Source organism: Eriocheir sinensis, chromosome 37 (genome assembly GCF_024679095.1).
Source record: "Eriocheir sinensis breed Jianghai 21 chromosome 37, ASM2467909v1, whole genome shotgun sequence".
In the NCBI taxonomy this organism is placed as follows: domain Eukaryota; kingdom Metazoa; phylum Arthropoda; class Malacostraca; order Decapoda; family Varunidae; genus Eriocheir; species Eriocheir sinensis.
The window spans coordinates 11,039,071-11,065,518 of record NC_066545.1 but is presented as its reverse complement, the minus strand read 5'-3'; the positions used below and the strand labels follow the sequence as shown (position 1 = coordinate 11,065,518).

General features: G+C 44.6%; 2 protein-coding genes and 1 long non-coding RNA gene across 3 annotated transcripts in view; 2 read left to right on the top strand and 1 right to left on the bottom strand.

The window, feature by feature from the left end:
- LOC127008192 (centrosomal protein of 135 kDa-like) overlaps nucleotides 1-26,448 on the top strand; it is an 82,358-nt gene that overhangs the window by 24,570 nt on the left and 31,340 nt on the right. The window contains exons 8-22 of the mRNA XM_050879880.1: nucleotides 324-490; nucleotides 1,152-1,389; nucleotides 1,745-2,046; nucleotides 2,151-2,276; nucleotides 2,690-2,839; nucleotides 3,003-3,342; nucleotides 3,615-3,796; nucleotides 4,022-4,171; nucleotides 5,023-5,175; nucleotides 5,908-5,979; nucleotides 6,770-6,861; nucleotides 7,201-7,339; nucleotides 7,651-7,880; nucleotides 8,017-8,227; nucleotides 8,501-8,616. Of these exons, the coding sequence (XP_050735837.1) occupies nucleotides 324-490; nucleotides 1,152-1,389; nucleotides 1,745-2,046; nucleotides 2,151-2,276; nucleotides 2,690-2,839; nucleotides 3,003-3,342; nucleotides 3,615-3,796; nucleotides 4,022-4,171; nucleotides 5,023-5,175; nucleotides 5,908-5,979; nucleotides 6,770-6,861; nucleotides 7,201-7,339; nucleotides 7,651-7,880; nucleotides 8,017-8,227; nucleotides 8,501-8,616 (2,668 nt within the window). The remainder of the gene's footprint in view (nucleotides 1-323; nucleotides 491-1,151; nucleotides 1,390-1,744; nucleotides 2,047-2,150; nucleotides 2,277-2,689; nucleotides 2,840-3,002; nucleotides 3,343-3,614; nucleotides 3,797-4,021; nucleotides 4,172-5,022; nucleotides 5,176-5,907; nucleotides 5,980-6,769; nucleotides 6,862-7,200; nucleotides 7,340-7,650; nucleotides 7,881-8,016; nucleotides 8,228-8,500; nucleotides 8,617-26,448) is intronic.
- On the top strand, nucleotides 10,721-12,343 carry LOC127008199 (uncharacterized). The gene is made up of 2 exons (XR_007760908.1): nucleotides 10,721-11,565; nucleotides 11,692-12,343. It is a non-coding gene; the product is annotated as an uncharacterized LOC127008199 (long non-coding RNA).
- Nucleotides 12,099-26,448, bottom strand: part of LOC127008197 (uncharacterized) — an 18,173-nt gene continuing 3,823 nt past the window's right edge. The window contains exons 2-5 of the mRNA XM_050879904.1: nucleotides 14,571-14,801; nucleotides 14,290-14,429; nucleotides 14,036-14,208; nucleotides 12,099-13,893 (exon numbers count right to left, since the gene is read on the bottom strand). Coding sequence (XP_050735861.1) covers nucleotides 12,731-13,893; nucleotides 14,036-14,208; nucleotides 14,290-14,429; nucleotides 14,571-14,762 — 1,668 coding nt within the window. The 5' untranslated portion in view covers nucleotides 14,763-14,801 and the 3' untranslated portion in view covers nucleotides 12,099-12,730. The remainder of the gene's footprint in view (nucleotides 13,894-14,035; nucleotides 14,209-14,289; nucleotides 14,430-14,570; nucleotides 14,802-26,448) is intronic.

Below are 26,448 nucleotides of genomic sequence, written 5' to 3'. Positions count from 1 at the left end.
TTTGTGTGTGTGGTACATTTTCATTGCCACTATTATGGAGAAAAATATATCGGTCACAGAGGGAAGTTTAGTTCACCCTTGGAAATAAATTGGCCAGTTCTTCAATAGTTACCTCTTTTTTTATTTTCTCATTAAGGCTTAAAAGAAAGGGCATTTTTGACAGGTTGGGAGGAGGAAGAACACACTTGAAGAAGCAGTAAGCTAAACTACATAGCTGCAAAATGTCTCATCATATTCACTAATGTTTCCTTCCTCCTCCTTCACCCAGCTTAAAAGAAAGTTAATCATGTGGTAACCATAAACAAATATTAATCCCTCCACAGACATCCTTGGGGAGACACACGAGGCGATGACACGTGCAGTGGAGCTTGCCGATGAGAACACTGGCCTGACCCACGACCTCCACGACGCAGAGAGCACCCACCGCTTGCTGGAGGAAGACGCTCTCTCAACCGCCCAGTCCCTCTCCCACCGACTCCACCACACCAGGGTAAGGAGGAAAAGGGGAAGAGGAAAGAGGAATGAGAGAAGTAAAAGGAGAGAGGGATGAATATGGGAAAGAATATGAAGAGTGGAGAACAAACAGAAAGGAAGAATGAACATAAGAGAGGAATGAAGGGAATTAGGGATAAATAGAGGAAAAAGAATATGAAGAGTGGTGAACAAAAAGAAAGATGGAAGAGGAAAGAGGAATGGAAGGAGGGAGTGATAAATAGGGGAAAGAATATGAAGAATGGAGAACAAACAAAAAGAAAGAAAGATGGAAGAGGAAAGAGGAATGGAAGGAGAGAAGGTCAAATAAGACAAAGAGAATGGAGAACAAACAATAAGAAAGAAAAATTGAAGAGGAAAGAGGAATGAAGAGGGGAAAGAGATGATGAGTGGAGAACAAACAAAATGAAAGACTAAGGAAAAACAGAAATAATAGAGAAAAACATACAAAAAAAGACAGAAGAAAGAGATTAATCAGCCATAGGAAAGACACTATTAACACCATCCATAGACCTAGAAAAAAAGAGAATAAAAGGGAAAAGGAACACATACAAATAGGTCATAACAAAACACATTAATCAGTCAAAGAAAAAAAACTATTAGCATCCTCCATAACCTCACTGCCTCCTCTCACCCAAGTTCTTCCCTCCCCACCCTAGAGCAAGTTGGCGCAGTGTGAAGGCGACCTGTCTGAGCAGCACCGCATGTACCACCTGATGAGGGACGAGAGGGACCGCCTGCATGGGGAGCTCGTGCACACCCGCCACCAGCTGTCTCGCCTCACCCACGAACACACCCGCCTTCTCACCCAGCATGCACCCCTGGAGGAACAGCTGCGGAGGGGACAGGAGGAGACGAAGACTCACCTGGACCGCATCAATCACCTGACCCTTTCATGTGCGTTGGTAATGGATGTGATATGTGATAGATGTGTGGATGTGTAATGGGTGTTTTAAGACAATTAGGACTGTCATTTGCTTTTCCTCGTCCTCACTTTATTCATTCTCAGGTTTATTTTTTTTATCTTGGCTATGGGAGACCGAATAAGCATCTGTTCTTGTCCTTCTCTGCATTTATGTCTTAAGTTACATGAGGAACCATATTGACTACTACTTGTGTGTTATTTTTTCATTGTATTAATTCTCTCTCTCTTTGCCTTTAGTCTGTCTGTTTTTGGCATAGGAGGAAAGAGCATATTATCTACTTTTTGGTCATCCCGTTTGCACCCTCATCCTCACTCTCCTTTCCACAGTGCAAGAGGCAGAGGGGGAAAAGCGTAACTTGTCAGCGGACGGTGAAGCGTTACGCATGACCATCGTGGAGCTGAAGGCCCAGAAGGAAGCCCTGAACCGCAGCCTGGCGCAAGTCAAGGAGGAGAAGGAGGCGGCCACACAGGGGAAGGAGTTCTATGCAGCCGAGACAGAGAAGCTGGGGCGGCTCAAAGGGGAGGTGGAGCAGGAACGAGACTACTACAAGGAGGAGTCTGCCAAGTACCAGTCCCAGTCCTCAGCCATGGAGCAGGAGCGAGACCTCTACAGGGAGAAGAGTGCCGAGGTGAGGGGCATTGTTGACTCTTTATAATACACGGGCATGATGTAAAGTTGTTAAATTATATGTCAGTTTTTTTTAATAGATGAAGCTAATAAATAATGTTTTAGCTGGAGCGTGAGAAGCAGCTGCTGGAACAGTCAAGGTCCTTCCTTGGGGATGATGTAGCCAAACTTCAGTCACAGCTGCGTCAGGTGCAGCAGGAACGTGACTACTTCACTGACCAGCTGAACCATGTGAGTGGGTGATGCAGCATGCTAAAGACAAAAAAAAATATTGGGAAATTCAGAAGAGTTGTCAATATAAAATACTGCTGTCAATGTTAAATAAATAGTTCAGGTGCAATAGAGCATATTGTATTACATGACTATATATTTAAAAGAACAGTGACTGTCTACCACAGCAGCATTAAACTGATCAGGTAGGAATCTAGAGATTTAAATACTGAGCTAGAATATGTGGGAGTGTAGTTTGAAAAACAAAGATTTATCGTAGATTGTTGAAAGCTTTTGATATATCGTAGGCACTAGGAAATTCCTTACTGAAACACGAAATAGCAAATGACCAAGACTTAGTTAAGAAACCATGATTACTGGTAGAATGGCCCTTGGGGAACCTGTACTGATTATATTTTTATTTTTCATCTCAGACTCAGGGCGAGAAGAGGCAAGCTGAGCGTGAGCGTGAATACTACAGCGAGCAGGTGGTGCAGCTGCTGGACCTGCTCAAGACCAAGCCCTCCTCCACCCCCTCCACCCCCATGCAGGTGTCCCGGCCTCGACCCAAGACTCACTCACCAGTGAGTACTTCCTTCACAAATCCACCTTGCCTTTCCTTTTGCTTTCTCAGTTTAATTTCCATCCTCTGCCTTTAGAAAGTTTCAAAGATTGGGTGTCAGACTAAAAAGAATGCTGTAAGTATCAAATTTATGATTAAGTACTACACTCTGTGTTGTGTCACAGGAAACAGAGTTAGCGCGGCTGCAGTATGAGAGGGATGTGTTTCGGCAAGAGCGTGACTTTTACAAAATGCAGTACCAGTCCCTCAAGAGCCAACGTGATGTGGGTTCTGGGGGTTCCCTCGCATCTGGGAGTCTACCGGGGGCCACAGTGACCACTGCTGGGGCCCCTACCACTGCTACCACCAGTGCTGCTGCTGCTGTTACCTCACCCACAGGCATTGGCCCCACCACCACCACTACTGCCGGTGGTGTGCCAGGGGTGGGGCCAGTGTCCGGTAGTCCCAGGGGTGTTGGAGCTGTAGGAGCACCGCCGCCCCGGCCCCTCAGTGTGCCCATTGGGGGTTAGTGAATATAGTGGTGCTTTGTAATCTTTCCTCTTCCCTGTACAGCTTAAGGGATGTCACTGTGACCCATCCATCTTTGTTCCTAGCTTTAGTGTATCCCATAGATTTCTGTTCAAGTCCATGGCTCCTCACTACAATACGTTTTTATTGTTATCATTTGGAAGCTGTTGGTTTCCTTCTGATGTGAAAAATATAACGATGACTGTGAAGATGCAATGATAGGAGCCACAATGACAAGCAATTCTTTCACCTGTGTCCTAACTTCCCAGCAGCTGACGTGGAGACCATACGCAGGGAAAGAGATTACTTCAAGCAGCAGATGGATCACTTGAAGCAGCAGATGGAGTACTTCAGGCAGCAGGCTCAGAGTGCCCGAGCTGCCCCTGTCGTGCCTGGGCTGGGCATGGCCATGGACAGTGACAGGGCCTCCATGCGGGGACCACTCACTAGGGTACGTAGTAATAGAGTGGTAGGGCTACTGGATGGTTAATTTTGTAAAGAGAATTGCTAGTTTGCCCGTGAAAACTGTTGGAAATACTTAAAGCTAATCTATTTACATCCCTGTCAGTCTTCAGAACACAGAGCTTTTACTCATTTTATAAGGTTTTATGTATTAACTCTTTCATTTTTCATTTGTAAGAGTGTTCCTTTCTTCTCACCTGGCCATTCCTCCCAGGGCTCCTCTGAACCCTCCCCGCCCCTGGACACCAGCGAGCCTTCAGGACCAACGCTACGGGGGGAGCTGAGAGCCTACCAGCAGGAGAGGGACTTCTATAAGCAGCAGTATGAGAACCTTAAAGCCAGCATGGCCCAGCCCCACCCTCAGGTAAGCATTCCAGGATTATTGTTGCTGATAGTATTGTTATCATTAATTTCTTCTGTTTATATAAAAAATAACTACTCATTACTAGCTGCTCTTCCAAGGAAAGTAGGAGATGCCATGAAAAAGGTATCAGGTTATCAGTATTGCTGTTTAGAAGAGGGAGAATCATTATTTTTTTCTGTTTACATAAAAGATAAATACTCATTACTGGCAGCTCTTGTAAGGAGAGTAGGAGATACTATAAATATCTAGTTATTAGTATTGTTGTTCAGGAGAGAAAGAATCATGAAAAAAGTGTTTGATGAAGGTGTGGGATGAGAGAAGGACCTACAGGCTGACTTGGTTCTTTACCCTGAGCCTGCCTTCTGCTCTTGTTTCCATTTTGCTTTACCATATCATTAATCTTAATCTCCAACTTTCTCATCTTCTCTCTCCTGCTGTCCATTGCTATCGTTCTCCCCATCCATCTTTCCCTGCACAGCATATCACTTTTTTTGCAATATGTCTCATCCGTGTCTGTCTGTACCACTATTTCTGTTGGCTCTGTTTTCCATCTACTTTTCATCCTTCTATCTTTTATCACTTAACCCTTAGATGACGACAGTATTTGAAGAGTAGCTCCCCTCAAAATGAATCGTCTATATATAGTCACTTCCGACCTTAGGACTGTAGCATAAATATAGTTATGCCACATGATAGATGTTTTAACTATTGTCTGTATATAGATTCAACTGCAATCTGGAAGTGTTATATTTCTGCCATACAAAACTGACTGACTGAATTTTGGACCGTCTATGTATAGTTCCACTGCCTTCTAAGTGTTAATCTTTACTCAACACACATTTCCCCAACAGGCAAGGGGGCCTGAGGAGGTGGACATGAGTGGCATTCTGAGGGAGCGGGACACCCTACAGCAGGAGAGGGACTTCTTCAGGAGTCAGTACAACGACCTGTCTCGCAGGATGGCACAACTCACTTCCACGGGGCCTACCATCTCACAGACCCTGGTAACTACTTGTGTATCCCTTTTATTAGAAACATCTGTGGTCGCAGTTAGTTTTATCAGCTTCCTCTGTTGCAAGTTTTTGGTATTAGGTTAGTTTTAGAGGAAATGATGAAATTGTTGCATTTTATTTCCGTGTTATGTTTTTTTTTGTAAATTTGATATTGTAGTTCTATTTAGCCATTGTCCCTTTAAGTTTCTTGCATACTACTGATTGTGGCCTGGTTGTAAGAGCTGAGGGTATTAGGTTACAAATTTAGTGTCATGCACCTTTAAAAACTCCCCATTTAAATAAATTAGTCGGTAAATGTAGTAGTTTATAAGTTATGCAGTAGAAACTATAGCTCCACTAGCCATAGCAATTGTAAAAATGCTGTTATAGGTGTATTTTATATCTACTAATGATTGGAACTTATATTGTTGTTCAGGAGAGTGAGAATCATAGAAAAAATGTATTTGATGAAAGTTTGGAGATGAGAGAAGGAGCTAGAGGCTGATTTGGTTCTTATTTACCCTGAGCCTGCCTTCTTCTCCTGTTTTCATTTTGCTTTTCCATATCATTAATCTTAATCTCCAACTTTCTCATCTCTCTCTCCTGCTGTCCATTGATGTTGTTCTCTCCATCCATCTTTCCCTGCACAACATATCACTTTTCCTTTCCTTTTCCACTTATCCTTTTCTATATTGTGCCTTTATAACCTCCTCCTTATTTTCTCCCATGCCCATCCACCCCCAGCGGCAGGAGATGGAGGCCCTCATGGCGGAGAAGCGAGGTGCCAATATTGCCCGGGTCGACCTTGAGAGCCAGGTGTGTACAATGGGGAGAAGGGCTGATTAGGGACAGTCTTAACCCAGTAGCTATGGGGATCATGTTTCAAGGCTTCTCTAAACGAATTAATTAGAAAAGTCATCACTCACGCAAATCATTATATAATATACCTCAACGCATTTGTGATCAGTTTATGCTTCCTCTATTTGGGGGAAGGTTTATGTCAAGCCTAAAATTTGACCCGTTGCTGGTACGAAGTAAAGCCTCAAATTTGGCCCATTGCTGCTACTGGGTTAAAGGATGCAGAGAAACAGAGACTTTACTTTTTTACATTGTCATATCGTCACCTTCGTAAACTAACCGCCTAAGCCATTATTTTCTACTTTACAGGAAATGAGAAAAGAATTGTCATTATCTCATTTGGCTTAAGATTTAGGCAGAAACAAAAAGGCCAATTCTAGGACACTCAAACCCTGAACGACGAAGGCAACTGTACAAAAATGGCAGTCGAATGTTGAAAAATTGATGTAGAGAAAAACCTGGAAATCGCTGAAAAATGACTTAGGGAATTATTTTATGAGGGTGACAGTATATGCTTTTGACATTATTATATTAAATTTAAAAATGGCTCTGGCCTCTTTCTTTTAGATATCTTCTACTAAACACTATTCACAGGAGCAGCATCTTGTGGGCTTTTTTTTTTTTTTTTTTTTTTTTTTGAGCTGCTTCCTCTCCCGTAAAATAAATAAAGATAAGAAAGTAATAATAAAATGTCCATCCAATACGGTGTCCCTGAACATTCCTTGATCCTTGTTCCTGCCTTCCCTAGGTGAGGATTCTGACGGAGAGACTGGCGGATTCTGAGAGGGAGAAGGCGGAGATAGATTCCCACACCAGAGACCTCCACGCAGCCATTGAGAAGTGAGTTGCATCCTCCTCCTCCACACTCCTCCACACCATACCCACCTGCACTCATCACTACCTTTATGACCTTCACTTTTAGCAACTGATCTCCAGCTGTCCATCTATGTATTGCTCTGATGTCCTTGAAAGCCTTTGTCTGTCTTTAAATGCGTTAACTATGGGGCTCTACCATAAGTGGCAGTGACGTTTATTGTAGTGGTAATAGTGAAAGTACTTATAGCGTTCAGTTGTGCACTATAGCTCAATTCATTGGGTAAATTTTTCTCCTTTGTCTTCAATAAATGTTACTCCATGTTCCTTCAGTATCTCACATTGCTTCTCAACCCCCTTTACCAGATTGCAGGATGCTGCCACTCAGAGGTTCCCGCCCTCCACGCAGGCCTTCATCCTGGAGGTGCGCAAGGCCCGGGATGCTGCCATGGGTGACCTTGACAAAGTGAAAAAAGAGCGTGATCAGCTCAGGGAGAGGCTAAGAGTGAGTACAATTGGTTGACAAATGTGAAAAGTGTAATAATGAATTTAAATTCTATGTTATATTGTAATTTCTACTCCTGTATGACTAATTGATACCATAGGCTTCATTATTTAAAATGAGGACATGTATTAATGTCATATATTCAAGGCCATACTCTGTGACAGTGTGTCAAGCTGCAAGCCACGTCAAACTATAATTTTGCTTCTCTGTGCATTACAATGACAACACTTTCACTCCTGGCATTAAGGTTTGTCAATATGCCTTATGAGGCAGCTTGTGGCACTTGTAGCATCCCACCCTCTATCCCTCAGGCAGCCACCACCCAGCAGGTGAGGGAGAAAGCAACGCTAGAGGAGGAAGCGTCCAGCCAGCGCCGCCTGGCAGAGGACGGCAGCAGGACGGCCACTGAACTGCAGCAGCGCCTCAACTCACAGTCAGCACTGGTGGCTTCCCTGCAGGACCAGGCACAGAATCTGCAGGCTGCCCTTCAGCAGGCCCATGATCAGCTTGGCATGCAGGGCAAGCAGTCTGAGGAAGTGAAGTGAGTGTCTTTAGGAGAATATGTTTGTTTGGGTAGTGATGTTGAGAATTAGGATGTATTTTATTTGTTTTATTTTTTATGTGTGTATGTGAGTGTCTACAAATCTAACATACATATCCTGCACACCCTCCCCCAGGCGACTCTTGCAGCAGAAGGTTGGCGAGATGGGTGACACTGAGCAGCAGCTTGAGCTTCGGCTGAGGGAGCTTAGCGCCAGGGAGGGGCGCCTCAGGGAGCTGGAGGCAGAGCTGGCCAGGGTGAGGGGGGACCTGGCTGACTGTCGGGCGGAGGTTACTGGTCTGAGAGCGTCTATGTCCCGCCTGGACCACGACAAGGACCTTCTCAGTGTGAGTATTTATGCTGTCTGCCTTGCAACACTTGTCTTGGTTTACTTGTTATCATTATTTATCTTTATTAGCTATATTTTCATCATTTTATGCTCAGCTGAATCTATAGAGGTCCATGCTTACCATGCTGATATTTTGGAAATATTATGCGTGTGTAGGATTGAAGACATTGAAGTCAGCATAGAGTCAGATGCATTTAAGCTTAAAGTGGAACTGTGTCGGGATTAACTATGTGTGTGTGTGTGTGTGTGTGTGTGTTTTCTGATGCTGCAGACTGAGCTGGACAGCAAGACGGAGGGCCTTGCATCCCTGCGGGAGGAGCTGCGGAAGAGGGAGGCGTTGGTGGCGCAGCTGGAGTCGTCTGTCACCAGGCTGGAGGGCCGCCTCGAGTGAGTACCCTAATATCTTTAGAACCACAAATATCCACTCCTCTGCAAATTAATACTGTGCATGCATCCTGGAGAGAGACAAACACACACATACACAAACAAAAAAAATGCAGAGATGTCCAGGGTTTGATTGCCTGAGATGGAGATCATTTGGGCATTTCTTCTGTTATACTGTAGCTTCTTTTGACCTTGCATAGAATAGGGTCACAAGTAAGTTTGAACCGTTAGCCTTATCTCACTGTCTGACAGGAAGACTCGGACAGTAAAATCTGGGGGCACATTCTTAAAACATTTCGCCGCCCAGCCACACACATTTGACAAGGCTTTCCTAGGAGTTGTGGGCATTTCCAGGAGTAGTTTTGTGGCCCTCATGGTAGTTTGACCCTTCTTCTGCACCGTGAACCTAAAAAAACATGCATTAGAGCCCGAATTATCTCCTTTTTGACCTTTGGGAGAAGTTGGTGTGTGGGGCGGAAGTGTCTGAGAATACCGACCCCGTTCATTATTTTTTTTTTTACAGCAAAGGAAACAGTTCAAGGGCAAGAAGAGAAGGAAACAATAATGAAAAAAAAAACGCTAATCAGGGTGTTGGGTGTGAGGTAGAACAACGTGAGATGGAGTTCATTGTCAGTAAATTACAAACAGATATAACCAAATGCCCCATAACCTAAATTTCCAGAATGAGTAGAGTGTTGCTGGCTAACTTGCTGCTAATGCCTGTGTGTGGCTTTGTTTATGTTGTTGAGACAGTGGTGGAATTAGCGACACTTAAAATCCTGCTATTGTTGACTCAGGAATTGCAGTAAGTAGTAGCAGTAGTAGTAATAGTAAGAGTCATTGTTGTTGTTATTGTGTAAGAAGTGACATAAGTGCAGAAGATTATTAGTGAAGGTTTTTTTTTTGAGCATTTTGTTGTGAAATTGCCAAGTATTGCACACTTATATAAATCGAGAGAGAGAGAGAGAGAGAGAGAGAGAGAGAGAGAGAGAGAGAGAGAGAGAGAGAGAGTTGCACTAGATAATATTAGATGACCATTTTAAAAGTGTGTATAGTGGCGGCTGAGAGAGAGAGAGAGAGAGAGAGAGAGAGAGAGAGAGAGAGAGAGAGAGAGAGAGAGAGAGAGAGAGAGAGTTGCACCAGGTAATATTTGATGACCATTTAAAAGTGTGCAAAGTGGCGGCTGATGCATCCTGAGGTGTGGTGTGTTGTGTCAAGGCCGCCGCGAAGTCAACAGAGCGGGGCGAGGTGGCGTTGGTCGAGGGAGAGTAGGGGGGAAGGTTCTGTAGCCAAGGTCGTATTACAAGACAAATCGCAGCCCAAGAACACATATTTGCCAAGGCTTTCATAGGAGTTGTGGGCATTTCCAGGGGTAGTTTTATGACCCAGGTGCTAGTGTGGGATCTTTTCCGTTTGGCGTACAGCGCTAAAATTAATTTTAATATAGATTTTCTTATGTATTTTTGTCCGTAGAATCCGAATATGACAAAACTTTTTATGGAGAAACAGTTTTAAGTTATTTTCCTTTACGCTGCAGCCGCCGCAGCAGCCTCAAAATAAGCTCGCAGGGGCTTAGGTCAGAGCATTAAAACTCCTCTCCACTGAACTTTACGATAACGGGGCCCCTCCCCCCCTCCCCCCCCTCATGTATATGACATATATTTCTCACTTTTTGCCTTTCACACCCGCAGCAAGCCTCGCCGCAGCCAACACCAGCACCAGAGGCGAATCGCTTTCGTAAACATTAGAGTTTATTGTAAAAAAAAAAAAAAAGTGGATTGATTTGATTGCTTTTTTAAGAGCTGCAAAAGGAAAATAATAAAATATTCCATAAATTATATATAATACTGAATATTACGACTTTTTAAAAGTTTGATCCTTCAGTAATAGATAGAAGAAAATAACTAATAAAAAAAAAAATAAACTAATAAAAAATATACGAAAAATCTAAATCTTATATAATCATACAAAAAAAATCTTTTATAAAAATATCAAAAAAAATTTAACCCTAGTGTGAGTCTTCTTCTGTACCGTGAACCTGAAGAAACACTCATTAGGACCCGACTGACCATCTCTTTGATCTTGCCCACAACTACGAAAGCCTTGTCAAATATGTGTTCTTGGGCGGCGAAATGTCTCCAACCCGTAGAGTACAACAGTTGGTCGGTATTATAAGACACTTTCGCTTCTCACATCAACTATATCTTAAGGTCAAAGAGGGGGTCAATCGGGTTCTAATGAGTGGTTCTTAGGTTCATGGTACAGAAGAAGGGTCAAACTACCACCAGGGTCATGAGAGTACTTCTGGAAATGCCCCAAACTCCTACGAAAGCCTTGGCAATTATGTGAACTTTGGAGACGGAATGTTTAGTAATACGGCCAACAATTGTAACAGTGTGTGTGTGTGTGTGTGTGTGTGTGACCTGAACAATGGGCTCTCTCTCAGAAGGACGATTGCGCGAGATATGGTAGCTTTGAGAATGGCGATGACAATAGAAGCAACGATAAAAAAAATGATTTGGACGGCGATAATAGTGATGATAGTAATGGCAATAGTTTAGGTTATATGAAGAAGATGGGAGCATGATTATAATAAGAGGGTGAGTGAGTGAGAAGGCAACAGGAGAGGAAGAACGATGAAATTGATTGTGATAGTGATGATAGTAATGATAATGGTAATAGTACGTTTTATATGAAGGAGATTGATTGATGGATAGTTTATTGTTGCAAGTAAACAACAAAGGAGAAGGGAGGAGCATGCCATCCCAACCCCCAGGCAGTACAGAGTGTGATTATACAACTAAGGATACGTGTGGAAGTAGCACCAGGAAGCTAAAAAGATACAATGGTAGGGGATGGAAACATGATTATAATACGAGGGTGATAAGAATGATTGATTGTGGTTGTGATAATTATAATGATATTGGTAATTGTACGTTTTATAAGAAGGAGGTGGAAGCATGATTAAAATAAGAGGGTGAGGGAGAAAGCAACAGTAGATGAAAAACGATAAGAATGATTGATTGTGGTTGTGATAATAGTAATGATATTGGTAATTGTACGTTTTATAAGAAGGAGATGGAAGCGTGATTATGATACGAGCGTGAGGGAGAAAGCAACAGTAGATGAAAAACGATAAGAATGATTGATTGTGGTTGTGATAATAGTAATGATATTGGTAATAGTACGTTTTATATGAAGGAGATGGAAGCATGGTTAAAATACGAGCGTAAGGGAGAAAGCAACAGTAGAATAAGACCGATAAAAATGATTGTGATTGTGGTGATAATAATATATGGTGATAATAGTAATGGAAATAGTAATGGTGATAGTATACGGATTGTACGGAGATGGAAGCATGATTGTAATAAAATGGTGTGGGAGAAAGCAATGGGAGAGGAAGAACGATAAAAAATTGTGATGGTGGTGATAATAGTAATGGGAGCTTGATTATAATTAGAGGGTTTCATATTAAAAGAAGTGGCTGAATCATTTGTTGTAATTAGAAAACAGTGACAAGCTGACGAACTGTCGTACAAACGCGTTTTCAGAAACGTGTCGTGACTGAAAACGGTCAGGCGGGCGCGTGGAAAGACGTACGGGTAGACAGGCAGCTGCGGCACACCCAGACACACTTGAAGGCACGGTGTTCACGCTTCCCACCCCCACCCAAAACTTTCCCTCCGGTGTGGACTTTTCTCTCCAGCCTCCTCGCCATTATCTCTCACCATCATTACTATCTATTTTGTCATTACCTCTTACCGTCGTCATCATTTACTATCAGGGAAAACATTGTGACGGGAACCTGATTATTGCTTCACCTCGCCACAGCATTTGCAGACTTATCACCGCAGATTTCTCTTCATCACAATTTCCATCATCATCATCATCGCCATTTTCACAACAGGTGACCGTGTAGCATACAGCTGCAGGCGGTCACCGCCACGTCATAATTGTTTCGTCTCCTTCGCGTCGCCTACTGATGTGGGGGTTTCCTGGCGGGGTGGGCGGCGTTCGGGGGTGTTGAGCAGCGGGGCGGGTGCCGGGTATCACAGGCAGGTGGCACTGGTGCCTTGGATTGTAATGCCCATTAGGAGGTAGAGAGGACTACGTAGGGTCAGGACGAAGGTGCTGGGGTGCCCCACCATGGGTCGAGGGAGCGGCCCCCCTCGGGATGGCCCGTGTAGAATGTGCGGGACTCCTCATCTTCGTCTGGTAGCAGGAAGTGTGACGAGTCGAGCACGTCCCGCGCCTCGCTGCCTGGCATGGAGCGGCCAGACCTCGTCCCGGGGCCGGCGGTGGCCTCTGTGGTGGTCGTGGTGGTCGTGGTGGCCGGCGGGGTGGTGGGGGGCGCCATGGTGGCGTTGGTGTCACCCACTCTGAAGGTGTCGTCGCCGCGCGCCGCCGTGACGCTATTGCTGACCTCAAAGTGTGGCGGCGCGTCTGGGCCGGGCTTGTCCTCCTCCAGGGTGAGGGGTAGAGCGGGCTCTGAGGTGCAGGACGGGGTGAGGGGCCGCCACTGCCTCACCGCTAGTCGTTGCCCCGGAGGGCACGGCCCGCGAGTGTTCAGTAGGTGGCACTCTCCATCACCCCAGGCGATGTAGCCCTTCCGCAAGTCACAGACGCAGTGGGCCGTGGCGTTGCCCTTGTCGTGGGTCAGCACATGGTGGCGGGGGCAGGGGCCGCGGCTCCCCACTTCATAGCAGCGGCCGTCCGCCGGCCAGTAGCCCACCAGCTCCTGTATGCAGCCGCAGGTGCCCCTCAGCGGTGTGTCCTCGTCGTAGATGAAGAGACTGCCGAGGTGACAGGGGCCGCGCCGCCCCAGCCTGTAGCAGTCGTCCGTGGACGGGTGGTAGCGGCGCGTGCCCGAGCACGGGTACGGCTGGCACGTGCCAGTGTTGTTGGGTGCGGGCGTGAAAAAGTGACCAGTGGGGCACGGCCCCCGGGAATAAAGCAGATGGCAGGCCCCGCTGGGTGGCCAGAGAGCATGGTCAGGGCGGCAGGTGCAGGTGGTGACCAGGGCAGCGGGGTTGAAGGCCAGCAGCTGCCCGGGGCGGCAGGGGCCCCGCTGCCCTAGCTCATAGCAGCCGCTGCTCTCGTGGTGGTAGTTGGTGAGGATGGAGGAGCTACAGCCACACTGCGTGGCTCCTCGCGTCGCGTTGTAGAGGAAGATGGTGCCGTCCAGACACGGCCCGCGCTGGAACAGCTCGAAGCACAGCCCCGTCAAGGCCCAGTAGTTGCTGAACATCACGCTGCGCTCACAGCCACAGTCCGGGAACCCTGCAACGAGTGACCGTCACTGTCTGACCTTGGCCCCACCCCACCAGCCCCGCCCCACCCCGCCCCTCCAGAAGGGTACACAGACGGCCATGATATCACCCCTTCACCCTTTCCCCGCCCCGCTTCCTTTGTTCCCACTCACCGGTGTTTGGGTTCACGTAGATGAGGTAGCCGTTGAGGCAGGGCCCGCGGGTGTGGTGCTGGTGACACTCTCCCGTGGGCGGCCAGAACACCTGCCCAGGTGGACATTCCCCGAAAGCCCGGCAGGCCCCCTCCCCCTCCCGCAGCTCCTCGCCGTGCCCGTCCAGGTACTCCCTGTGGAGGAAACTCATTCAGTTTGGCATCGAGAAAGCAAAGCCTGACGCACGGGTGTCACTGTCCAGGTGCACCACTTACCTGGGCAGGCAGGGGCCCCGGGAGTAGCGGGAGTGGCAGCGGCGGGTGTCGCGGTGCAAGAGGCTGCCGCGGGGACACCGGCACCGCCCCTCCCCGGCAGCCACGTCGAAGTAGAACTCTTGAGTCTCGCCGCACGGACCCTGGAAGGGAGGGGGGAGAGTGAGGAAGGGAAGGGAGAGTGAATCCTTCGGGAGACTAATCACAGTACTCTCACTGACTCACGGGGCTCAAAAATGGTGCCACGAGTGAGTCACACACACTCACACACACAAGGGTCTCACCTGGGTAAAGATTCTGTGGCAGGACGCGTCTCTGGGCCACAGGAGGAGCTGCCAGGACTGGGCGGCGCAGGGGTTGAGGGTGTGGTTGACCCAGGGCGGCGGGATGACGGCGCCCCACCCGCCCCCCACCCCCGCCCACCACCACGCCCAGCACCACCACCAGCGCCACCACCCACCGCCGGGCGACACCATTCTCAGGGCTCGCCGCTGTCTGCTCTCACTTACTCTTGCCTGAAGTGAAGGGAAATGGGGCTAGTGCAAGTGTGTGTGTGTGTGTGTGTGAGAGAGAGAGAGAGAGAGAGAGAGAGAGAGAGAGAGAGAGAGAGAGAGAGAGAGAGAGAGAGAGAGAGAAGGGTGGACAATAAAAAGGAGAGAAATATGAGAATAAACGGTTATAATTATGAAAAAATGGCGAAGGGAAAACCCGCGCGATCAAGAGAGAGAGAGAGAGAGAGAGAGAGAGAGAGAGAGAGAGAGAGAGAGAGAGAGGCTGACTGACCGACCCCGAGGAAAGAAAGAAAGAAAGGGAAAGTGAAATAATGGAGGAGCGAGTGAGAGGGAAGGGAAACAGTTACCGCAAGACACCACACAAGGGAAGGTCAGGCGCACAAAGGCTCCTCCTCCTCCTCCTCCTCCTCCTCCTCCTCCTCCTCCTCCATCGAAAGTGAAAGTTGGGAGGACCACCGCTGCCCCCTGCAAGTGTTTGGGACCTCCTCCTCCTCCTCCTCCTCCTCTTCTTCCTTGGGGATTACCGAGGAGGAGGAGGAAGAAGAGGAGGAAAGGATATACCTGTTACATCTTCCATCTCCTCCCTTCTCACCTCTCACCTTGTTGCCTTTCCCTTTCTCTCTCTCTCTCTCTCTCTCTCTCTCTCTCTCTCTCTCTCTCTCTCTCTCATGTTCCTTCACCCTCTCTTTCTTTACTTATTTCCTTCCTTTCCTCCGTTTTCTTTGTCTTTACCTGCTTACCTCCCCCCTACCCTCTCGCTCTCTCTCTCTCTCTCTCTCTGATGAAAGTAAAAACGAATGCCATGCCCACGATAATGACAGACCGATGGAGATAAATACCATGCGCGTTGTTGCTGTTATTGTTGTTTTTATTATTCTCGTTTTCTTTTGTTTTCTTTGGTGGGTCTAATTGCTTCATTATGGGTCCTGTTTACCTTCGCTTTTGTGCACCTGTCAAGCTTGGTAGGGTCGCAATCACGCATATTCTCTCTCTCTCTCTCTCTCTCTCTCTCTCTCTCTCTCTCTCTCTCTCTCTCTCTCTCTCTCTCTCTCTCTCTCTCTCTTCTTTTATCTGAATTCCTCTTACTATCCCTTTCACTTTCTCTAGTCCTTGTTGTTGCTGTTGTTGTTGTTTTTAATCGTCAAAACAGTTACTTTTAAGAAGACATTCTGAAACGGGAAAATTGAGAGAGAGAGAGAGAGAGAGAGAGAGAGAGAGAGAGAGAGAGAGAGAGAGAGAGAGAGAGAGAGTAGTTAACCCCGCGTTGCACCTGTAAGACCTGTTACGACACCATGCAGAACACACACACACACACACACACACACACAGACACACACACATACACACATATTGTAGGGCTTTGTAATTGCCTTATTCCCCATTATCATGCCGTTATGTGTATTTTAATTCATATGCAACAGTAATAATAATAATAATAATAATAATAATAATGAGAATAATGAGAATAAACAAACAAATATCTCCATCTCTCCTTCTCCTCCTCCTCCTCCTCCTCCTCCTCCTCCTCCTTTTCCCATGATCCGCTTCCGTCTTCCCAGCAAGGCACTTTAAGAGTTCACTGTAGCGGGGTTACGCACACCTGGCACCCTAATTGCTAAGGTCACCTGTTGTTCCTAGCGGGGTTACCTCACTCAAGGCTTTTCCTCCCCTGCCTCCCCTTCCTTCCCCTCCTTATCTCTTCCCTTTGTCTCCCCTTACCGGAACATGCTTCTCTACCTCTCCCTGCTCTCCTTCTTTCCCTTATTTTCTCTTCTTCCCTTCTATTGTATTATCTCTGCTCCTCTCTTCTCTCCTCCCTCCAATTCCCTTTCTATTCTCTTTACCCCTATTATCTTTTCTTCTTTCATGTCTCTTTTTCCTGTCCATTCCCTTCCCTTCCCTTCCCTTCTCTCCCTTCTACCTCCTTTCCCTTCTCCTTTCTTCTCTTCCCTTCCCTTCTCTTATCTTCTCATCCCTTCCCTTCCCTTCCCTTCTCTTTCCCCTTCTTTTCTCTTCTCTTTCCTTCCCTTCTCTTCTCTTTTCTTCTCTTCTCTTCTCTTCTCTTCTCTTCTCTGTGTCTTTTCTTACATCGAACGAGGCAGCTCAAGGAAAAAAAAAAAAAAAAAAAAAACTAAAACAACAACAAAAACCCTTCTATCCTTTTATCTTTTCCCTTCCGTTTGTCCTTCTTTCTCTTCCTTTTTTCCTTCTCTCCTTTGTTATTGCGCTATTTTCCACCTGTCCTGTCTCTCTCTCTTTCCATTCCTTATCTTTCCTTCACTCTCCCCTTCCCTTATCATCATGTAGTTTCCCCTTACAACTCTTCTGTCCTCTTTTGTTTCTTGATCATTATTTATTTATTCATTATTTTTGGTTTATATCTCAATTTCTTCTCGTTTTATGCTTTCACTCTACGACTACTACTACTACTACTACTACTACTACTACTACTACTACTTCTACTACTACTGTCATTGCTGCCACTTCGTATCGCTTGGCATTTCTGGGTAACGGAGAACACTCACTCACTCTCTCACTCTTACGGTAAATACAGGAAGAGGAGTATGAGGAAGTGCGGGCAGAGAGAGAGAGAGAGAGAGAGAGAGAGGGGGGGTGGTGGGGGGGGGTATACAGGAAGTGACACATATTGGCACTATTCCATATACGTCTCGCAGCGGTGCCTTGCGTAAGAGAGAACCAGTCAGGGTGGGGGAAGGGGGGACTGTGATATGTTTTGTTTGGGTCCACCGAGGCACAGGGGTGATGGTAAGGTCTTGTGATGGAGAGGATGATAGGGACGTTTTGAAGGTGTACAATCATCATCATTGCCATCATCGTCATTATTAAGTCTAAAAGTGCTTCAGGTCGGATAGGGTTGGGTATAGGGAAGGGATAAAGACATAATAGTAATAGATATTGAGTGATGGGGGAAGTTTTGAAGATAGAACCGTATTAGTTAATGGGGTAAGTTTTAAAGATAGAACCGTATTAGTTAATGGGGGAAGTTTTGAAGATAGAACCGTATTAGTTAATGGGGGAAGTTTTGAAGATAGAACCGTATTAGTTAATGGGGGAAGTTTTGAAGATAGAACCGTATTAGTTAATGGGGGAAGTTTTGAAGATAGAACCGTATTAGTTAATGGGGGAAGTTTTGAAGATAGAACCGTATTAGTTAATGGGGGAAGTTGTGAAGATAGAACCGTATTATTTAATTGGGAAAGTTAATGGGGGAAGTTTTGAAGATAGAACCGTATTAGTTAATGGGGGAAGTTTTGAAGATAGAACCGTATTAGTTAATGGGGGAAGTTTTGAAGATAGAACCGTATTAGTTAATGGGAGTGGGAGGGGAAAAGAACAGGGAGGAAAGACTAATGAAAATGGAGAGAGTAGGCTATTTTTTTTCTTTTTACATCAAAGGACACGGCTCAAGGGCAAGAAAAAGAGTACACACACAAAAAAACCGCTATTCGCCGTTCCCATAAAAGATAAAGTAAAGTTTAGCCAAAAGAGAGGTCAATTTCGGGTGGAGAGGTGCCTTGATACACTCTTCTTGAAAAAGGTTAAGTCATAGGCGGGAGGATAATGTATATTGAGCGATGGGGAACCTTTAGGAATAGACCCATATAAGTCATCGTCGTCATCACCATCAAACCCAAGTGGAGTGAATTGGCTAGGTAGTGGAGAAGCAAGAGGGGGTGGAGCAGCGTTGTCAAATTATCGTACACACCGTATTGGATTTTCGTAGTTTCTGGCTGATATCTATAGTAAAAAACAAACAAACAAACATCAATAAATAACAGTTTTAACGCTAACTTTAATATTCTTCGGTTATTTGTGTAGGTACGAGAGTTTGAGGCTTAAAAATGATAAATAATGTGGTGAATACGATAATCTGGCAACGCTGGGGTGGAGATTATAATACAAAAAGGAAGACAGTAATACTCGAAATAAATGTTGAGGAAGAAGGAAGTTTTATAAATAGAACGAACACCGTAATCATCATCAAATCGAAGGGGAGTGTACGTTTTTTTTTTTTTTTTTTTTTTTTTTTTTGTGTGTGTGTGTGGGTGGGTGGGTGGGGGGGGTAGTGGCAGAGAGGGAAAATCATTGATACACAGGAAGAGAGTGATAGGCTCCTCGTAATATATATAATCAGCCATGAGGAAGTAAAAAAAAAAAAAAAAATACATCGTCATAACCGCAACATTTAAAAGGGGAGTGCATGAGGCTGGGAGGAAGGGAATTAGGAAGGAAAGACTAATAAAAACATAAAACAATAATAGATTTCTCGTAATACATAACCAGTAACAAGGAAGTAAAAGAAGAAAAAAGAACTTACAGCCTCATCATCACCATATTTAAAGAAAGTGCATAAGACTGGGAGGAAGGGAGTTAGGAAGGAAAGACTAATAAAAACATAAAACAATGAAAGATTTCTCGTAATACATAACCAGTAACAAGGAAGTAAAAGAAGAAAAAAGAACTTACAGCCTCATCATCACCATATTTAAAGAAAGTGCATAAGACTGGGAGGAAGGGAGTTAGGAAGGAAAGACTAATAATAAGAGAAAACAATAATAAATTTCTCGTAATACATAACCAGTAACAAGGAAGTAAAAGAAGAAAAAAGAACTTACAGCCTCATCATCGCAATATTTAAAGAAAGTGCTTAAGACTGAGAGGGGAAATAAGAAGACTAATAAAAAGTAAAACAGTAAAAGGCTTCTCGTAATATATAACCAGCAATGAGGAAGTAAAAAAAAAAAAAAAAAAAAAAACTTACATCATCATCACTATTTAAGAAGAGTGCAGGAGGCTGGGAGGAGAAAGGGGATGGAAGGGAACGGGGAAAATAATATAACCTGATCAGTGTCATTTCCGCGGGATAAATTAATATGTAGTTTTTTCCTCACCATTAGCCAAGCGCGCGTTCTGGGTTTCCGGGTGCTGTAATAACATGGTGATTAACGATGGGAAAAAACGTCTAATATTCTCTCTCTTACAGCATTGGCACCGTGATCATATTTAACGTTGTGTATTGAAAGTGTTGAAGGTATTGAGACTAGGTGTACGACAATCACTTTAATTACAAGAAAAAAAGTTAGTTCTCATGTGTGATTATGTAATGTTTTGTTGTTGTTGTTGTTGTTGTTGTTGTTGTTGTTGTTGTCTTAGTGATTAATAAGGTTTCTCACGATGGGGATATGAAAGTAGTTGCCTTGATTTATTGTGTAAGTTCTAACCCACGGAAAACAACAACAACAACAACATCTCCAATTAAAAGAGAAACAAAAACAAACAAACAAAAAACTGATACCAACTCTTATGTAAACTATAAGAAGAAACAACAGCAGCAACTCTCATGTCAGAACAATAAGGAGAAAAAAAATAACACACACACACACACACACACACACAGTACAGAGAGAGAGAGAGAGAGAGAGAGAGAGAGAGAGAGAGAGAGAGAGAGAGAGCGCTAGGAGAAAGTGGGCGGAGTAATTTGTTCAATCTTTCATCATTAACACACCCTCGGCGCGAGACAAAAAAAAAAAAAAAAAAAAAAAAAAAAAAAAATGCCATGACACAACACTCATTTTTAACACACTCTGGGAAATGAGAACTAAATAAAAAGGAAAAGAATGAACGTACGTGGACTACTCTCTGTTTTGTCACGTTCTAATCCCTGTGAACGTGAGGCAAAGCGAGGAGGAAGGTAACCACCCCAGCAGTCATGTGGCTAGCTCGGCTTTTTATTTCTACTTTAGAGTCAAGTCGACGAATTACAAACTCGGTCGTACAAAGTGATATAAAAAATTAAGAAAACCAACCAACCACGCCTTGAAAAACGGGCCAAAAAAGAGAAATCAGCAAAATCGTTGTGGGCGAGGCGACGCGCCCCCCGGCGTATGCCCCCATTAATTGACTGATTGTTAGTGGACTAATACGAGGTTAAAAAAAAAAAAAGGCGAGTCTTAAGTCAGGCTAATCACTTTTATTTTTTTAATTTTTTTACAAGGAGGGAGACAACTCAAGGGCACTAAAACAAATTGGTAATAAAAAAAGCCGCCAAGCGAGCGCTGCTCCAACAAAGGAACAATAGAGCAAGAGGGAGAAGCGGTGTCTGATACTCCTTTCTTGACAGAGGTCGTCATAGCCAGGAGGAAATACAGATTAAGGAAAGCTGTTCCAGAGTTTACCAGCAGAAGGGATAAAGGAATGAAAATGCTGGTTAACTCTTGCATAAGGGATTTGGACAGTATAGAGGTGAGCAAGAGCAGAAAGTCGTGTGCAGCGGGGCCGCGGGAGGGGGGTGGCAAGCAAGTTAAGAAGAGCAGTCAGCATGAAAATATCGGTAGAAGATAGAGAGGCAACACTGCGGCGGAATTCAAGAGGTAGAAGACTCGGTGAGAAAAGGGGAGTTGATGAGACGAAGAGCCTTACTCTGCCCTGTCCAAAAGGGCTGTATATGTACTGGAAACTTACTTAAACATTTCGGCGCAAAACCACATATTTGACAAGGCTTTCGTTGGAGTTGTGGGCATTTCCAGGTACGTTTCATGACCTTGGTGGTAGTTTAACAAAGCTTAACTACCATCCATGAACACGAAAAGAAACACGCTCATGAGAACCCGATTAATCTTTTTATTTTTTTTTATTTTCGACCTTTGGAAATAGTTTATGTGAGAGGCGAAAGCGGCTGAGAATATCAACCGTAATATTACCGCTGCCGCTTGTATTATTATTTTGTTGTTGCAATATCGCGCGCTGATTAAAGTTGTGCAGGAGGTCTTTTGTGTTTTGGTTTGTCGTATTTCTGTAAAAGTGAAGTGAAAGGAAAAGTGAATGTTTTTTTATTATTATTTTTCCTAGAGAGAGAGAGAGAATTAGTTTACAAATATTTCTCGCACCTTATTTAACGAAATATATAGATGAGAGAGAGAGAGAGAGAGAGAGAGAGAGAGAGAGAGAGAGCATTAGTTGACAAATATTTATCGCACCTTACGTAACGAGATAGATAGATGAGAGAGAGAGAGAGAGAGAGAGAGAGAGAGTTAATTCACAAGGCTACTCCGGTGAGTGAAGGAAAAAAGAAAAAAAAAATCAGGGAAGGACAAATTTAAATGCGGTATGGTCACTGGCATTTCCTGTAAGCTTGAGGTCACCCATTATACTCTCTCTCTCTCTCTCTCTCTCTCTCTCTCTCTCTCTCTCTCTCGTAATCGATCATTGTCTTTCATTGTCCAGTGGTTTATGTTCCTTTTGTTTGTTCTTTTGTCTGTTTCTTTGTTATGTAATATTTCCTTGAGTTTTTTTTTTTTCGTATCGTTTCTCATGTTATTTTTACGATCAATATTTCTTTACTACTACCACTACTACTATTACTGTTACTACTACTACGACGACGACGCAACGTAACTACTTTCCTCTTTCCATTCTCAATTTTCTTATTTTCCTTCTTATTCCTTCCTCTTCCTCTTTTCCTCTTCTTCATTCTCTTTCCATTCTCCTCCTCTTCCTTCTTCTCCTCCTTCCTCTTCCTATTGCTAATGAAACACTGAACTGGTCACACACAACAGTAAATGAAAGTGAAAGAAGAAGAGGCTAGGAGAAAGAGGAGGAGGTGGAGGAGGAGGAGGAGGCAGAAGCAGAATAAAAAAAAAAATAGTGAAGATCAGTTAAGTCTCAGCGGGGAAAAAGTAGTTAGTCATACACGCCAAGCAAGGAAAGTGAAGGACGAACCGAGGAGGAGGAGGAGGAGGAGGAGGAAGAAGAAGAAGAAGAAGAAGAAGAAGAAGAAGAAGAAGAAGAAGAAGAAGAAGAAGAAGAGGAAGAAGAAGAAGAAGAAGAAGAAGAAGAAGAAGAAGAAGAAGAAGAAGAAGAGGAAGAAGAAGAAGGATAAGTAAAAAATATAAGTTTCGAAAGGAGAAGGAGGAGGAGACAAAGAAAGCAAGTATAAAATATGTGTTGGGAGAAGGAGAAGGAGGAAAAAGAAGAAGAAGAAAAAGAAAAATAAGTAAAAAATATGTTTCGGAAGGAGAAGAAGGAGACAAAGAAAACAAGTATCAAATAAGTGTTGGGAGAAGGAGGAGGAGGAGGACAAAGAAAGAAGAAAACAAATAAAATATATTAGTTTCGGGAAGAAGAAGAAGAAAAAATAAGAAAGAGGAATGAAAGAAGAAGAAAGAAAAGGAAGAAGGAAGAAGACAAAGCAAATAAGTAAAAAAAACAAAAGCCTTCATGCCCCGTTCTACTTTCAGTCCGCCAAGTCAAAACAGGTTCGGTCAGCTTCTTGGTTACGTCACACACACACACACACACACACAGTCACTTCTCAAGACCGTTTGGAGGGCGAGACCTCACCGGGAGCTCGAAAGTACTGCCGCTACCTGACTGGCTGAACGGACCGGTGAAGCTGACCTGACTGGCTAGGAGGCGAAGTGAATGTTTTGGAGGTTGGCTTACTGACCGACTGCCTTACTAACTGACTGAAATATTGTCGTTAATGAAAAGAATATTAAGTGGTTGAGTGGCTGAGTGAATGGTACTGACACTGATTGCCTGACTGACGAATTCTAATGAGCTTTGGGTGGATGATCGTCTAGGTACTTAATTTGAGGTAGAATAGAGTAATAGAAATGAGAAAACAATAATTAGCCATATTCAAAGCCACTTAAGGAAGATGTTGTTATTATGAATCGTGCAAGAAATGAATAAAATCAATAGAGTATAGAATAGAAACCATTTAAGTCAGTCAGTCAGCCGGTCAGTCAGTCAGTCAGGTATTCTTTTCTTCCTCACTGTCAGCCTCTCATTCTTACGTTTTCTTTCTTTATGCTGAGTTATCACATATCCTTCATCCCTTTTCCTTTCCTTCTTCCCTTAATCCCTCACTTCCCTACACTTTCCAGAACTCCATACATTCAATATCAATTAGAATAAAAGCCATTAGTATATATAGATTCCATGGTGTACTTTTAAAATAATAAAATCAGTAAGGAAAAACGTTTAGAATAACAACTTTCAATTGCTCTCTTAACCGCTGCGGGTGACAAGATACCGTACCGAAGCGAAAGACTGCACTAGTGACAAGATACCGTACCGAAGCGAAAGACTGTACTACGTCATGGAGGGCTTTGGTGAACGCTGTAATTAAGGGACCGACTCGATTTTCGGCTCATACTGGAAAACTCGCTGCATCCTACCGACGGATTTTTTTTTTCATTTTTATTTTTATTTTTACAGTGACTGATTGACTGATTGGTTCATTTTCCCGTGACGTAGAGCAAGAAGAGAGCACTGACTCACCAGATTCCCCGACCGGCTGACTCATCTTCATTCTTCTTACTCGTTAACTCGCTCTCTCACTCATACACTCACCGGTACTCACTGGCTTGCACTCACTCACGCACACACTCACTCACTCACTCACACACACTCACTCACTCTCATTCGTTTACTCACTCGCTTATTCACTTACTGGTTTACTATATCACACTCATTCACTCACTCACTCATACTCACTCATTCACTCACTGGTCACTCGTTCGCTCACTCACTCACTCACTCACATACTCACATACACACTCACTCATTTACTGGATCACTTTCACTCACTCCTTCACTCCTTCACTGAATCACTCACCCACCCACTCACTCACACTTACTCTTTTTCTGACTCACCTACTCTTACTTACTCGCTCACTCACTGACGTCTGATTTACCGACTAAGTGACGCTCCAATACCTTTTTTTTTCTCTCTCGTTTTCACGGATCATCAACAGAAGTCATCAATCGAGTTTCAGTTCGTTTTCTTCACGTTTTAGTTTCACCAGGTATGATTTACGTTCTGTTGTTGATCTTTTTTTTTTTCTGTCTTTACACTCTCTCTCTCTCTCTCTCTCTCTCTCTCTCTCTCTCTCTCTCTCTCTCTCTCTCTCTCTCTCTCTCTCTCTCTCTCTCTCAATGATCCGTTTCTTCGGTGGCATATTAATCGGCTGACTGACTGGCTGACTGGCTGACTGACTGACTGACTGAGTATAATATTTAAGTACTCGTAATCAGTGATGTAAGTAAGTGGTAAGTAATGCACTCAAGTGATCAGTTTAGAAGTGTGTAAGTCAGTCAGGCTTTCAGGTAGTCAATCAGCCGGTCAGTCAATCAGTAAGTTAATCAATCAGTCAGTCAGGCAGGCTTTCAGGTAGTCAATCAGCCGGTCAGTCAATCAGTAAGTTAGTCAATCAGTAAGTCAGTCAATCAGAAGTTAGTCAATCAGTAAGTTAAGTCAATCAGTAAGTCAGTCAGGCAGGCTTTCAGGTAGTCTATCAGCCGGTTAGTCAATCAGTAAGTCAGTCAGGTAGGCTTTCAGGTAGTCAATCAACCGGTCAGTCAATCAGTAAGTTGGTCAATCAGTCAGTCAGTCAGTCAGTCAGTCAGGTTTTCTTCCTCACTGTCAGCTTTTCATCCTCTTGTTTTCCTTCTTTATGCTGAGTAATCACAATTATCCTTCCTCCCTTTTTCTTACCTCCTTCCCTTAATCCTTCACTTCCCTACTCCTTCTTTCCTTCACACCTTCTCTTTCGTTCCTTCCCTCTGTCCCTTTCTTCCCCCATCTTTCTCTTCTCCTCCACTCATCCTCTCTGTCATTCCCTTTCTCTCTCTTCCCTCCATACCTCCTCTCCATCGCTCCCTCTCCAATCACCCATCTCTCCCTCCCTTCCTCCCTGCCATTCCCTTTCTCTCTCTTCCCTCCATACCTCCTCTCCATCGCTCCCTCTCCAATCACCCATCTCTCCCTCCCTTCCTCCCTGCCATTCCCTTTCCCTCTCTTCCCTCCATACCTCCTCTCCATCGCTCCCTCTCCAATTACCCATCTCTCCCTCCCTTCCATTCCCTTTCTCTCTCTTCCCTCCATACCTCCTCTCCATCGCTCCTTCTCCAATAACCTATCTGTCCCTCCCTTCCATTCCCTTTCCCTCTCTTCCCTCCATACCTCCTCTCCATCGCTCCCTCTCCAATCACCTATCTCTCCCTCCCTTCCATTCCCTTTCTCTCTCTTCCCTCCATACCTCCTCTTCATCGTTCCCTCTATCCAATCACCCATCTCTCCCTCTCCCTCCCTCCCTCCTTCACCTATCCACCCTGACGATTAACCTTTAAAAACGAAGTGGACCCGTATCCTCTTTTTGTTCTGAGCCAGGTAGGATGAAGCCCTCCCTCTATTCCTCCATCCCCTTCTTCCATCTCTAATCCATTGATCTACCACGCTTATGAGCATCCATCCGTCTCCTCTTAACCCGTCATCCGCATGGTCATTCGTCCCTGTCCCTCGCTTCGCCTTTCTCCTTCTCTGCCTACCTGTCTGGCCTGCTTAGATTTGAATGCCAACACCTGTCTGCTACCCTCCCTCCCCCTCCCTTCCCCTCTCTTCCTCCTCCTCCTACTCTTCCTTTGCCCAGTGCCTATCTCTTTTAGTGTGGTCATTGCTGGCACGTCTTGGCCCTTCTCTTCTTCAGCTTCTCTTCTTTTCCTCCCTTCTCTTCCTTTGCTATCTCTTAAGACATTATTGCTTCATCTTGTCCCTTCTCCTCTTCCTCCCTTCTCCTCTTTCTTGCTATCTCTCTGGACATCGTTGCTACTTCTTGTCCCTTCT